General features: G+C 33.9%; 2 protein-coding genes across 2 annotated transcripts; both read right to left on the bottom strand.

Annotated features, from left to right (window-relative positions):
- Positions 1 to 322: 322 nt before the first annotated feature.
- LOC116110473 lies at positions 323 to 3,061 on the bottom strand. The gene is made up of 2 exons (XM_031396689.1): positions 2,863 to 3,061; positions 323 to 1,892 (listed from the first exon to the last, which is right to left on the bottom strand). The coding sequence occupies exon 2, from the start codon at positions 1,782 to 1,784 to the stop codon at positions 1,305 to 1,307; it is 480 nt and encodes a 159-aa protein (XP_031252549.1). The 5' UTR covers positions 1,785 to 1,892; positions 2,863 to 3,061; the 3' UTR covers positions 323 to 1,304.
- A 6,745-nt stretch (positions 3,062 to 9,806) lies between these two features.
- On the bottom strand, positions 9,807 to 12,591 carry LOC116110471. Its single transcript, XM_031396686.1, has 2 exons — positions 12,346 to 12,591; positions 9,807 to 11,375 (listed from the first exon to the last, which is right to left on the bottom strand). The coding sequence occupies exon 2, from the start codon at positions 11,265 to 11,267 to the stop codon at positions 10,788 to 10,790; it is 480 nt and encodes a 159-aa protein (XP_031252546.1). The 5' UTR covers positions 11,268 to 11,375; positions 12,346 to 12,591; the 3' UTR covers positions 9,807 to 10,787.
- Between the last annotated feature and the right edge of the window lie 612 nt (positions 12,592 to 13,203).

Below are 13,203 nucleotides of genomic sequence, written 5' to 3'. Positions count from 1 at the left end.
AAATCTTGCTTCTGCCACAGGTTCCAGTCCTTCACCAAAAGTCAAGAGAGGAACTTATTTCCTGACAAATTTCACCTGTATTTTCTGCTTTCATTGGTATTGACATGAACAAATTTAACAGCCACCATTAATATTGGGAGGTGGTTCTTTATTTTCATTTACTCTTTCCTTACCAAGCTGGTAAGAAACCAGAAAAAAAAAAAAATTAATCTTTTCACATTCTTCATTGGTTATGCACAAAGGATTTTCTTTATATATATATATATATACTAATATCACGTTAATAAAAAAATTGACCACATGTGAATAGAAATAAGCATACAACACAAAATATTTGAAACGCTACTGAGAAGATTCTAATTAATTTCTGCCATGCCCTTGGCCATACCTGAAAAGCTCACAAGTTGCTCCATCAAAGGTCACCCACCTTCTTCCTTTCCCTTGCCATTCAAGACAAGAAAAGTTAACAAAAGGTTTACTAAAAAAGACCATGAATTTACTCATCCTTCATTTTAACTCTTGTACCTTGTTTACTTTTTATCTCAGATTAGTTGGGTAGGATATCAATATGGGAATTCAGATTTCACATAAATGACCATCAATTTCTGAGTAAACAGTGTTCTTAATGCAGCTTAAATGTGCAGCACCGAACGTTTACAAATGAGTAAATGATAATAAAGAAGCACTACTCTTGTTAGAAATGTAATTGTTGTAGCTGCAGACACATGAATACAATGACCATGTCACCATATAGCTTTGGATAAAGAACATGAGGTAAAGAAGTCATGTGAAAACATGTGTATAAGACTCCAGTCCAACTAGTGCTTCAGACTCAAAAAGCAACTTCCCCACCAAGACTAGACCCAAAAACACTCCAGTCTTCATCCACATCCACTATCTTTTCTTGACTCATTCACCCAAACTAGACAAAACAGGTATAAATCCAGCAACATTGCTGCAGAAGTTCCAAAGAAAATGGCTGCACACACTCCTGTAGAAATCGGCACCAGAGGCACTGTTGGATCCCTCATAATGAAAGAAATTGAGTACTTTAGCAGGCTTGAAGTAAGCAGCCAAGGTAGCTCACAGAAGCCACACTCTCATGTTGAAGATATTGCTTCCTCTAGTAGCCATCCTAGACCGACTATTGTGTCTGCGTTGACAACCCAAAAGAAGAAAAAGGGAAGAGGTAAAAGGCTACCGAGCATATGTTCTATGGTGGAAGTCTCAGAAAACAGTCGGCCAATTGGGATTTCAAGTGTTAGTTACAGGAGCCTGAAGTCTGATGTGAAGAAGCTGCAAGTTTAGATAGTACTCTCGGATAATTTTGAGAATCCAAGTTTCTTGAGCTTATTAGTTATAGGGCTAGCCCATGCTCTTTCTGGGTGCCCACATTTTATGTCCACAATTTCCACAATATTAGATCTTTTCTTGTCATTTTTCTGCTGATTAGGAGTTCTATCCAAAGAAACGTTATCAGAGGCCAGCATTGGGATTCGATGGGTACCTTTATTATAGCTTTTTGTTTTCCGGGGAATTTCATGAGTTCTGTGGTTAATGTTATTGCTGCTGCCACTTGTACTTGCTCCATCTAATGATTTTCTTGGTTGTAGTTTTTTAGTAGAAGTTGTGCCACAGGGAATTGAAACAGGATGAGATCTTGGTGTCTGCGATACAGATTTAACTGATTCCAATTCCCTAGTCATCAGAGCACTGATTGTTCCGGTAGTGCCAACTCTGATGGATCCTCCACCGCCCTTGATAGCTTCTAGTTTCTGAACCATGTTTCTCTTTTGTCTCAATAAAAAATCTGAGAAGATATCTTCAATTATGAAGTTCTTATCCCTCAAAGCTAGCCGGAGAAAGATCGTAGTCAAAAGGACTTCAAAAGCCTGTAAAGCAATAGCACCACACAATGCATATAGATGTGAGTTATATTTTCTGGCTGAAATGTGTAGCTCATATTCTTCAGATTAGAGATAGTATTTTCCCAACCTAGCATAGAGTTAGACTAGTAAGCAGAACGTTAAAAATTCAAGGGAAAAAGGTAGATGATTCCTAGTTGATACTTTTAAGTGCTTACACTTGTATATTCATTTGAAAATTATACTGCAATTACTTGGAAAATGCAGATCCGGTAGAAAGACAACAAAAATGAAAATGTTCAAAGAAAAGGGAACCCAGGACAGGTAAGTTTGATTACCAGAGCTGGGTCTGGCAGGAAACTGGGCAGCGAAATCGACAAACCAACAACAATCAAATCTTCAGTAACAATAAGAAAAAACAAAAAATATTTTGCAGAAATAGATTTAAGATCATAAACATCCAAGGACATTCTAGCTACCAACCAACAGTAAATAGCACCAATTAAATGAATTCCTGCAAACGCCCATTTAATTTCAAGCAACATCACCAGAAGAAAATTGAATGTTATGAAGCCATTAAGACTTTTCAACTTCCAGAAAATCAAATCGGTAAAGCTAAGACCAAAACCAAGTATTGTACCAGCTATTTAAAACCAAGGTATCCTTGCATAAAACCCAGAATTCAAACTGGGAAAATGAGGCAACCACTTGATCTCCCAAAGAAAACTTCATCAAAAAACAACATTCAGAGCAAAACAGGAGCTCCAAAATTGAAGAAAAACCAGGCCATACAAGAGACATCAAATCCTCAAAGTCACCAAATGCACAATTAATAAAGGCTACAAAACTCAGATGAACAACCTAGATTCATTAAATCTAAAACATAGCACAACTTCACAACTTTCGAAAACCCAAATCTCATAAACAAGCCATGAATTCAACCATCTAAAGAACAACTCAACAGATCATAAAGATGTAAACTTTGAAGCATACCCACCAAGCAATTAAGGGCACACACACTAAACTTGAGCTGCACAGCAAAATTCTGAAGATGACAACAAGAAAATGAAGCCCAAACCAACCCACAGTATCTTTTTTTGTGTGTCGTGATTGAGATCTCAGACAGGTTTGAAATATAATACTAAAAATCGATATATGACATGTTAGATATAGATACTGTCAACTTCGAGAACATATCTAATCCCTTTCTAATGAAATCCAACTTTTTACACAGAGTTTGTGTCTTTTTATGCAAAGTATCTGACTGGTCAGCAAACGCCAATTATAGTGCAGTGAACGAGACTCTTTCTTGCTTACCATTGGATAATTTTTGTCTCATTATATATCCTTAACCCAAACCAGGAAGAAAGATATATAAAATATTATTTGTTGTACATTATTGTTTGCTGTTTGTTGTCGTAGGCTCGTAGGACGTCGGTCCATTGTTACAGATTAATATATACATTGAAGGAATGATTTATTAGTCTCAACAGAAAGAAAAAAAAAAAATTATGAATTATCATAAAATAATATCAAATTAAAATAAAATAAATTTAATGTATTGAAAGATAATTACAATTGTAATATTGATGAATCTTTTTATTATCAATTTTGTAAGATAATTTTACAACACCCACCCATGGATAGTTTACTAATAATAGGTAAAGACGAATCAAAAGGACTAAGCATAGTTTCAATTCAATCCATCGTCCTGGTCTTAACTTTACGATTAGTTACTCTAATATCTCAAAATATATAACTTTCTTTTTCTAAATTTGATACAGAATATTGCAAATAATCCTCCCCTATTAATATATGATAAATGGAGCAACAATATTATGTTTTCATTTTTCATGTGATTGACATTAATAAGTTGTCATACTTCGGTACTTCCTATTACTCTATTATTATCTTTGGGCTTGGATATTTGGGCTCTGAATCACAGGTGGGCCGGATTGGGCCAAATTGGAGGTACTTTCTAAGTACACCCAACTTGGACAGCAGTAGCTGAAATACAACTTTTCATTTATTATACTAACTCCTTTATCAAATCTTATATATAAAAAGGATCTTTAACAAATCTTAGTGGATGTTTAGAATTTTTTGTTTCAAGTATTTTTTTTAATAATTAATAATTTTAAAAAATTATAAAATTTGGAAGAAATTAAATAAAATTTCAATTTATTACACGAGGTTTCAAAAACCATTGTTAGTCAATCAGATTCATGATTTAAAAATAAAGTTGCTTTTACTAGTATCTCCAAAAGACTCTTTATATAACCCAAACTCTTTATTATAAAAAGTTTATTAATAGAAATAAGAGTCTAACAGGCTCTTTATTCTTTAAAATAAATTAAGAATGAGTTTGACTCTCTACATTTAGAAAGTAAAATTCCATTCTCTACTTAATTTTAAAATAAATTATAAGTTTTATACACTTTATTTATGATTTATCTCTCCTATTAAGCTTCTTTCTTGAAAAAACTTATATTCTCTCCTAAAATTTAAAAGCATTGGATTTGATAAAATTTTGTTCATTATATTTAAAAATCATGAAATTTTTTTTATTTATGTGAAAGATACTCTCTCAAATAAAGGTACCATTAGAGGTGCTTTAAGTATCTTCAATGATCTCTTTATTTTGGAGAGTATCTTTCATGTAAATAAAAGTTTCTTTATTATTTTTAATGTAAAGAACAATTTTTTTATTCAAATCTAATAGATTATCTAAATTTTATGAGAGAATATTTTCAAGAAAGAAACTTAATAGAGAGATAAATTATAAATAAATTCATAAAAATTTTAATTATTATTTAAAATTAGGATAAAAATAAATTTGACCTCTAAATGTAGAATCAAACTCACTTTTTTATTTATATTTAAAGAATAAAGAGTCTGTTGGACTCTGTTTCTAATTTTCTATGGATATTCTTTAAAGCATCTTCAATAGTACTTTTTATTTTAAAGAACACATTTCAATAAATAAGAGTATCTTCATTAATTTTCAATATAAATAGCAAATTTTTATTCAAACCAATAGACTTTTGAAATTTAATGAAGATATATTTTATTTTAAGAAAAGATTTAATGGGAAAGAGAATTAAAAAGTAAAATGCATACAAACTTGTAGTTTATTAATTAAAATTAAATAAAGAGTGAAATTTAACTCTTCAGATATAGACTCGTAGTTTATTAATCAAACTTATTTTTTAATTTATATTTAAAAGAGAAAAACTCTGTTAACTCATATTTTTATAGATATGCTCTTTAATAAGAGTTTAAGTAATAGAAAGTGTAATTTTTAGATTTATTTACTCGTCAAATTTTATGGTGACATTATAAAAGGTTGTGCGAGTTTCAAATATTATTATTATTCTTAAAAAATTCTCACAATTAAATTTAAGCAAAACCCATAATATTATCAAACCCATATGTTTTTTAGTCTGCAAGCATTTTTCATAAAAAAAAGGGTATTTTTTAGCTTCTTTCGATGCGAAGTGGGATATGACACACTCTCTACCTTCCTCGTGAGGTCGTCATACTCTATTACATCCATTATTTTAAAACTCGGACATGAGGGTAAACCGTTTTGTTGTCCGGATCATGGTTTGGTTGGATCGACCGGTTAGATCGATGACGTCAGCAATATTTAATTTTAAAAAATTACATATTAACCCCTTAAATTTTAATATATTACAAAAATTCTCTTAAAAAATCAAATTGGTCCCCAAATATTTATTTATTCCAAAAATGCCCTAATAAAATTACCAATTAATCCCTAAGCTTTTGATATTCTCCAAATACCCTTATAAAAATACTCATAATTTTAAAATATTTCAAAAACCCCCCTAAGACTTAAACCAGACCAGAGAACTGCCAGTTCCCGGTCCAACCGACCAGTCTGGTCCGGTTTTTAAACAGAGTTACATCAATAACGAGACCACTATGATACCAATTGTTAAATCTCTAATCCAACCAAGTTGATATTATTCAAACTTAAAGACTGGCTGTTTACTATCATAAGATGAATAGGATCACAAAATCTTGCTTCTGCCACAGGTTCCAGTCCTTCACCAAAAGTCAAGAGAGGAACTTATTTCCTGACAATTTCACCTGTATTTTCTGCTTTCATTTGATTACATGAACAAATTTAACAGCCACCCATTAATATTGTGAGGTGGTTTTTATTTTCATTTACTCTTTCCTTACCAAGCTGGTAAAAACCAGAAAAAAAAAAATTAATCTTTCACATTCTTCATTGGTTATGCACAAAGGATTTTCTTTATATATATATATATATACTAATATCACGTTAATAAAAAATTGACCACATGTGAATAGAAATAAGCATACAACACAAAATATTGAAACGCTACTGAGAAGATTCTAATTAATTTCTGCCATGCCCTTGGCCATACCTGAAAGCTCTCAAGTTGCTCCATCAAAGGTCACCCACCTTCTTCCTTTCCCTTACCATTCAAGACAAGAACAGTTAAATAAAAGGTTTACTAAAAAAGACCATGAATTTACTCGTCCTTCATTTTAACTTCTGTACCTTGTTTACTTTTTATCTCAGATTAGTTGGGTAGGATATCAATATGGAATTCAGATTTCACATAAATGCCATCAATTTCTGAGTAAACAGTGTTCTAATGCAGCTTAAATGTCGCACCGAACGTTTACAAATGAGTAAATGATAATAAAGAAGCACTACTCTTGTTAAAATGTAATTGTTGTAGCTGCAGACACATGAATACAATGACCATGTCACCATATAGCTTTGGATAAAGAACATGAGGTAAAGAAGTCATGTGAAAACATGTGTATAAGACTCCAGTCCAAACTAGTGCTTCAGACTCAAAAGCAAACTTCCCCACCAAGACTAGACCCAAACACTCCAGTCTTCATCCACATCCACTATCTTTTCTTGACTCATTCACCCAAACTAGACAAAACAGGTATAAATCCAGCAACATTGCTGCAGAAGTTCCAAGAAAATGGCTGCACACACTCCTGTAGAAATCGCACCAGAGCACTGTTGGATCCCTCATAATGAAAGAAATTGTACTTTAGCAGGCTTGAAGTAAGCAGCCAAGGTAGCATCACAGGCCTACCTCATGTTGAGATATTGCTTCCTCTAGTAGCCTCCTAGACCGACTATTGTCTGCGTTGACAACCCAAAAGAAGAAAAAGGGAAGAGTAAAAGGCTACCGAGCATATGTTCTATGGTGGAAGTCTCAGAAAACAGTCGGCCAATTGGTTTCAAGTGTTAGTTACAGGAGCCTGAAGTCTGATGTGAGAAGCTGCAAGTTTAGATAGTACTCTCGGATAATTTTGAGAATCCAAGTTTCTTGAGCTTATTAGTTATAGGTAGCCCATGCTCTTTCTGGGTGCCCACATTTTATGTCCACAATTTCCACAATATTAGATCTTTTCTTGTCATTTTCTGCTGATTAGGGTTCTATCCAAAGAACGTTTCAGAGCCAGTATTGGGATTCGATGGGTACCTTTTTATAGCTTTTTGTTTTCCGGGGAATTTCATGAGTTCTGTGGTTAATGTTATTGCTGCTGCCATTGTACTTGCTCCATCTAATGATTTTCTTGTTAAAAGAATTCTAACTAAGCTCATTCAGGCAAGTTACCCGGATTTGCTCACACCTGTTCTGCTACATTTCTCTGGCTTCTACACAATTTATGTATGTTTCCAATAAGCTGTTATTGTGCTAAACTTTTAACTTAATGTACACACCACAAAGTATGTCCCAAATTTTTCATCCAAGTGACAGTAGGAATGTCACTTGGATGAAAAATTTGGGATACTAATAGGGATTAGCTTCACTCATAACTTAAACCAATCCCTTAATTCCAAACCAAATCCAACTTCTATCGCCATTAGAACATAAACTCCGTAGTTCAAATACCAGATTTCTAGTAAAAAACAATAAAAGCAAGCCATAAATACGATTACCAGAAATTTAGATCAACACAAGTAAAACCATTCCAAAACCCCCTATTCTTTTTCTCAAATCAAATTAAATAATTACTACCTACAACAACTATCTTGATTTCAACACACCCTTATCCAAAAATACACATAAGAACATAAACCAAGCCAAAAGAGTAAGTACATTTACAGATAAAGATATACATGCATGTTTAATAAAAGAGACTGAACCTGCTCAACATCATCTCTATCAAAGTCATCACGTGACTGGCTTCCATAAACGCCAGCACCTTCAGCATCAACACCATTCTTGCCAAACTTAAACCAGCACTGAGCTCTGGACCCATTGGAGGGTCCCATTTTGAGGGGTCTAAACCATTTGAGATTGTTTTTGGTACCCAGAAACTGGGAACTGAATTTTGGGAAAGAAGATTGAGAATTCAAAGGTTTAGAAGTAAAGGGTAGGTGAGTTACAGTGCATGAGATTGAAGCCATAACTCTTGATTTTTATCTGTTAAACCACGATTCTTTTGAAGCTGGCTTTATCACTTCGGTTTCTATCTACACGTGTGTTTAGTTGAATGTTAGAGAAAGAAATAATCTGGTGTGTCTGATATTTCCAAAGGCTTCTGAGAAGAATGATCTGGACCGTTGATTCATTATGATTCAGGCCCAAGTTTAGTTACACTCATAGCCTTACTCGTTAGATTTATATACTTGTCAATTTTTATGGTTGATATTATCAATGGGTTGTGCGAGTTTCTAATCATTTTCTTAAAAATATCTCACAATTAAAAGTTAAGCAAAACCCAATAATATTATCAAACCCATATGTTTTTCAGTTTCATGCAAGCATTTTTCATAAAAAAAAAAAAAAAAAAAGTATTTATTGAGCTTCTTTCGATAGCGAGGTGAGATATGATATATTCTGTATTGTTGTATCTCATGTTTTAATTAAACCAAAAACAGACGATAAATTCAAAAACCAAACAGATCCAACACACACAAAAGAACGCCAAGATTTATTGTTATTCACTTGCTCAGTTCGAGCAAACTACGTTCACATTGAGCTTGGGAAACAAGCGAGCTCGCTGTATTAAAATTTATCAAGAACTTGATTCAGATTACACAGTGTATCAAACTCCTCAATCCTTTTCTAGAATCTGTAACTCACTCCACAGACCCTATCCTTAGAATCCCTAATGATCTATGTATGCAAATACGTTTGAAACCAGCCACTCAATCACCAGTTACAAGATTCAGTCCACAAAATTCGTAAACCCTAATAGACCTTAATTTTGCTCGATGAAGAAGAGAGAGATATCAAATGTTGTGTTCCTTAATCTGCCTTGTAGGTTTGCTTTTATATGGTTGACCAAGGGACTCATTCCAACAGTTGGATCTTCAGTCAATCAACGGTCATAATCAACTCCCCCAACTGCTCAAAACAATGTCGCTTTATTTAATCATAAAACGTCACCGCCTCAAGCCATCACAATAACATCTACCTTATAGGTCTCCCGTCCTCGTGTCCTTGTGAAGTTGTCACACTCTATTACATCATATAACGAGACCACTATGATACCAATTATTAAATCCTTAATCCAACCAAGTTGATACTATTTAAACTTAAATACTGGTTGTTTACAGTCATAAAAGATGAATAGGATCACAAAATCTTGCTTCTGCCACAGGTTCCAATCCTTCACCAAAAGTCAAGAGAGGAACTTATTTCCCGACAAATTTCACCTGTTTTTTCTGCTTTCATTAGTATTGACATGAACAAATTTAACGGCCACCATTAATATTGGGAGGTGGTTCTTTATTTTCATTTACTCTTTCCTTACCAAGCTGGTAAGAAACCAGAAAAAAAAAAAAATTAATCTTTTCACATTCTTCATTGGTTATGCACAAAGGATTTTCTTTATATATATATATATATACTAATATCACGTTAATAAAAAAATTGACCACATGTGAATAGAAATAAGCATACAACACAAAATATTTGAAACGCTACTGAGAAGATTCTAATTAATTTCTGCCATGCCCTTGGCCATACCTGAAAAGCTCACAAGTTGCTCCATCAAAGGTCACCCACCTTCTTCCTTTCCCTTGCCATTCAAGACAAGAAAAGTTAACAAAAGGTTTACTAAAAAAGACCATGAATTTACTCATCCTTCATTTTAACTCTTGTACCTTGTTTACTTTTTATCTCAGATTAGTTGGGTAGGATATCAATATGGGAATTCAGATTTCACATAAATGACCATCAATTTCTGAGTAAACAGTGTTCTTAATGCAGCTTAAATGTGCAGCACCGAACGTTTACAAATGAGTAAATGATAATAAAGAAGCACTACTCTTGTTAGAAATGTAATTGTTGTAGCTGCAGACACATGAATACAATGACCATGTCACCATATAGCTTTGGATAAAGAACATGAGGTAAAGAAGTCATGTGAAAACATGTGTATAAGACTCCAGTCCAACTAGTGCTTCAGACTCAAAAAGCAACTTCCCCACCAAGACTAGACCCAAAAACACTCCAGTCTTCATCCACATCCACTATCTTTTCTTGACTCATTCACCCAAACTAGACAAAACAGGTATAAATCCAGCAACATTGCTGCAGAAGTTCCAAAGAAAATGGCTGCACACACTCCTGTAGAAATCGGCACCAGAGGCACTGTTGGATCCCTCATAATGAAAGAAATTGAGTACTTTAGCAGGCTTGAAGTAAGCAGCCAAGGTAGCTCACAGAAGCCACACTCTCATGTTGAAGATATTGCTTCCTCTAGTAGCCATCCTAGACCGACTATTGTGTCTGCGTTGACAACCCAAAAGAAGAAAAAGGGAAGAGGTAAAAGGCTACCGAGCATATGTTCTATGGTGGAAGTCTCAGAAAACAGTCGGCCAATTGGGATTTCAAGTGTTAGTTACAGGAGCCTGAAGTCTGATGTGAAGAAGCTGCAAGTTTAGATAGTACTCTCGGATAATTTTGAGAATCCAAGTTTCTTGAGCTTATTAGTTATAGGGCTAGCCCATGCTCTTTCTGGGTGCCCACATTTTATGTCCACAATTTCCACAATATTAGATCTTTTCTTGTCATTTTTCTGCTGATTAGGAGTTCTATCCAAAGAAACGTTATCAGAGGCCAGCATTGGGATTCGATGGGTACCTTTATTATAGCTTTTTGTTTTCCGGGGAATTTCATGAGTTCTGTGGTTAATGTTATTGCTGCTGCCACTTGTACTTGCTCCATCTAATGATTTTCTTGGTTGTAGTTTTTTAGTAGAAGTTGTGCCACAGGGAATTGAAACAGGATGAGATCTTGGTGTCTGCGATACAGATTTAACTGATTCCAATTCCCTAGTCATCAGAGCACTGATTGTTCCGGTAGTGCCAACTCTGATGGATCCTCCACCGCCCTTGATAGCTTCTAGTTTCTGAACCATGTTTCTCTTTTGTCTCAATAAAAAATCTGAGAAGATATCTTCAATTATGAAGTTCTTATCCCTCAAAGCTAGCCGGAGAAAGATCGTAGTCAAAAGGACTTCAAAAGCCTGTAAAGCAATAGCACCACACAATGCATATAGATGTGAGTTATATTTTCTGGCTGAAATGTGTAGCTCATATTCTTCAGATTAGAGATAGTATTTTCCCAACCTAGCATAGAGTTAGACTAGTAAGCAGAACGTTAAAAATTCAAGGGAAAAAGGTAGATGATTCCTAGTTGATACTTTTAAGTGCTTACACTTGTATATTCATTTGAAAATTATACTGCAATTACTTGGAAAATGCAGATCCGGTAGAAAGACAACAAAAATGAAAATGTTCAAAGAAAAGGGAACCCAGGACAGGTAAGTTTGATTACCAGAGCTGGGTCTGGCAGGAAACTGGGCAGCGAAATCGACAAACCAACAACAATCAAATCTTCAGTAACAATAAGAAAAAACAAAAAATATTTTGCAGAAATAGATTTAAGATCATAAACATCCAAGGACATTCTAGCTACCAACCAACAGTAAATAGCACCAATTAAATGAATTCCTGCAAACGCCCATTTAATTTCAAGCAACATCACCAGAAGAAAATTGAATGTTATGAAGCCATTAAGACTTTTCAACTTCCAGAAAATCAAATCGGTAAAGCTAAGACCAAAACCAAGTATTGTACCAGCTATTTAAAACCAAGGTATCCTTGCATAAAACCCAGAATTCAAACTGGGAAAATGAGGCAACCACTTGATCTCCCAAAGAAAACTTCATCAAAAAACAACATTCAGAGCAAAACAGGAGCTCCAAAATTGAAGAAAAACCAGGCCATACAAGAGACATCAAATCCTCAAAGTCACCAAATGCACAATTAATAAAGGCTACAAAACTCAGATGAACAACCTAGATTCATTAAATCTAAAACATAGCACAACTTCACAACTTTCGAAAACCCAAATCTCATAAACAAGCCATGAATTCAACCATCTAAAGAACAACTCAACAGATCATAAAGATGTAAACTTTGAAGCATACCCACCAAGCAATTAAGGGCACACACACTAAACTTGAGCTGCACAGCAAAATTCTGAAGATGACAACAAGAAAATGAAGCCCAAACCAACCCACAGTATCTTTTTTTGTGTGTCGTGATTGAGATCTCAGACAGGTTTGAAATATAATACTAAAAATCGATATATGACATGTTAGATATAGATACTGTCAACTTCGAGAACATATCTAATCTCTTTCTAATGAAATCCAACTTTTTACACAGAGTTTGTGTCTTTTTATGCAAAGTATCTGACTGGTCAGCAAACGCCAATTATAGTGCAGTGAACGAGACTCTTTCTTGCTTACCATTGGATAATTTTTGTCTCATTATATATCCTTAACCCAAACCAGGAAGAAAGATATATAAAATATTATTTGTTGTACATTATTGTTTGCTGTTTGTTGTCGTAGGCTCGTAGGACGTCGGTCCATTGTTACAGATTAATATATACAATTATACATTGAAGGAATGATTTGTTAGTCTCAACGGAAATAAAAAAAATATTATGAATTATCATAAAATAATATCAAATTAAAATAAAATAAAATTAATATATTGAAAGATAATTACAATTGCAATATTTATGAATCTTTTTATTATCAATTTTATAAGATAATTTTACAACACCCACCCATGGATAGTTCAATAGTAACGGATAAAGACAACCAAAGCGTTGAGCATAGCTTCAATTCAATCCACCGTTCCCAGTCTTAATTTTACATTTAGTTTACTCTAATATCTCAAAATATATAACTTTACCTTTGTAAATTTGATACAGAATGTAGCAAAGAATCCTCCCTTATTAATATATGATAAATGGAGTAACAATATTGAGTCTGTTTG

Source organism: Pistacia vera, unplaced genomic scaffold (assembly GCF_008641045.1).
Source record: "Pistacia vera cultivar Batoury unplaced genomic scaffold, PisVer_v2 Contig603, whole genome shotgun sequence".
Taxonomy (NCBI): Eukaryota; Viridiplantae; Streptophyta; class Magnoliopsida; order Sapindales; family Anacardiaceae; genus Pistacia; species Pistacia vera.
The sequence above is the reverse complement of the archived record's forward strand: the minus strand, read 5'-3'. Positions and strand labels throughout refer to the sequence as shown.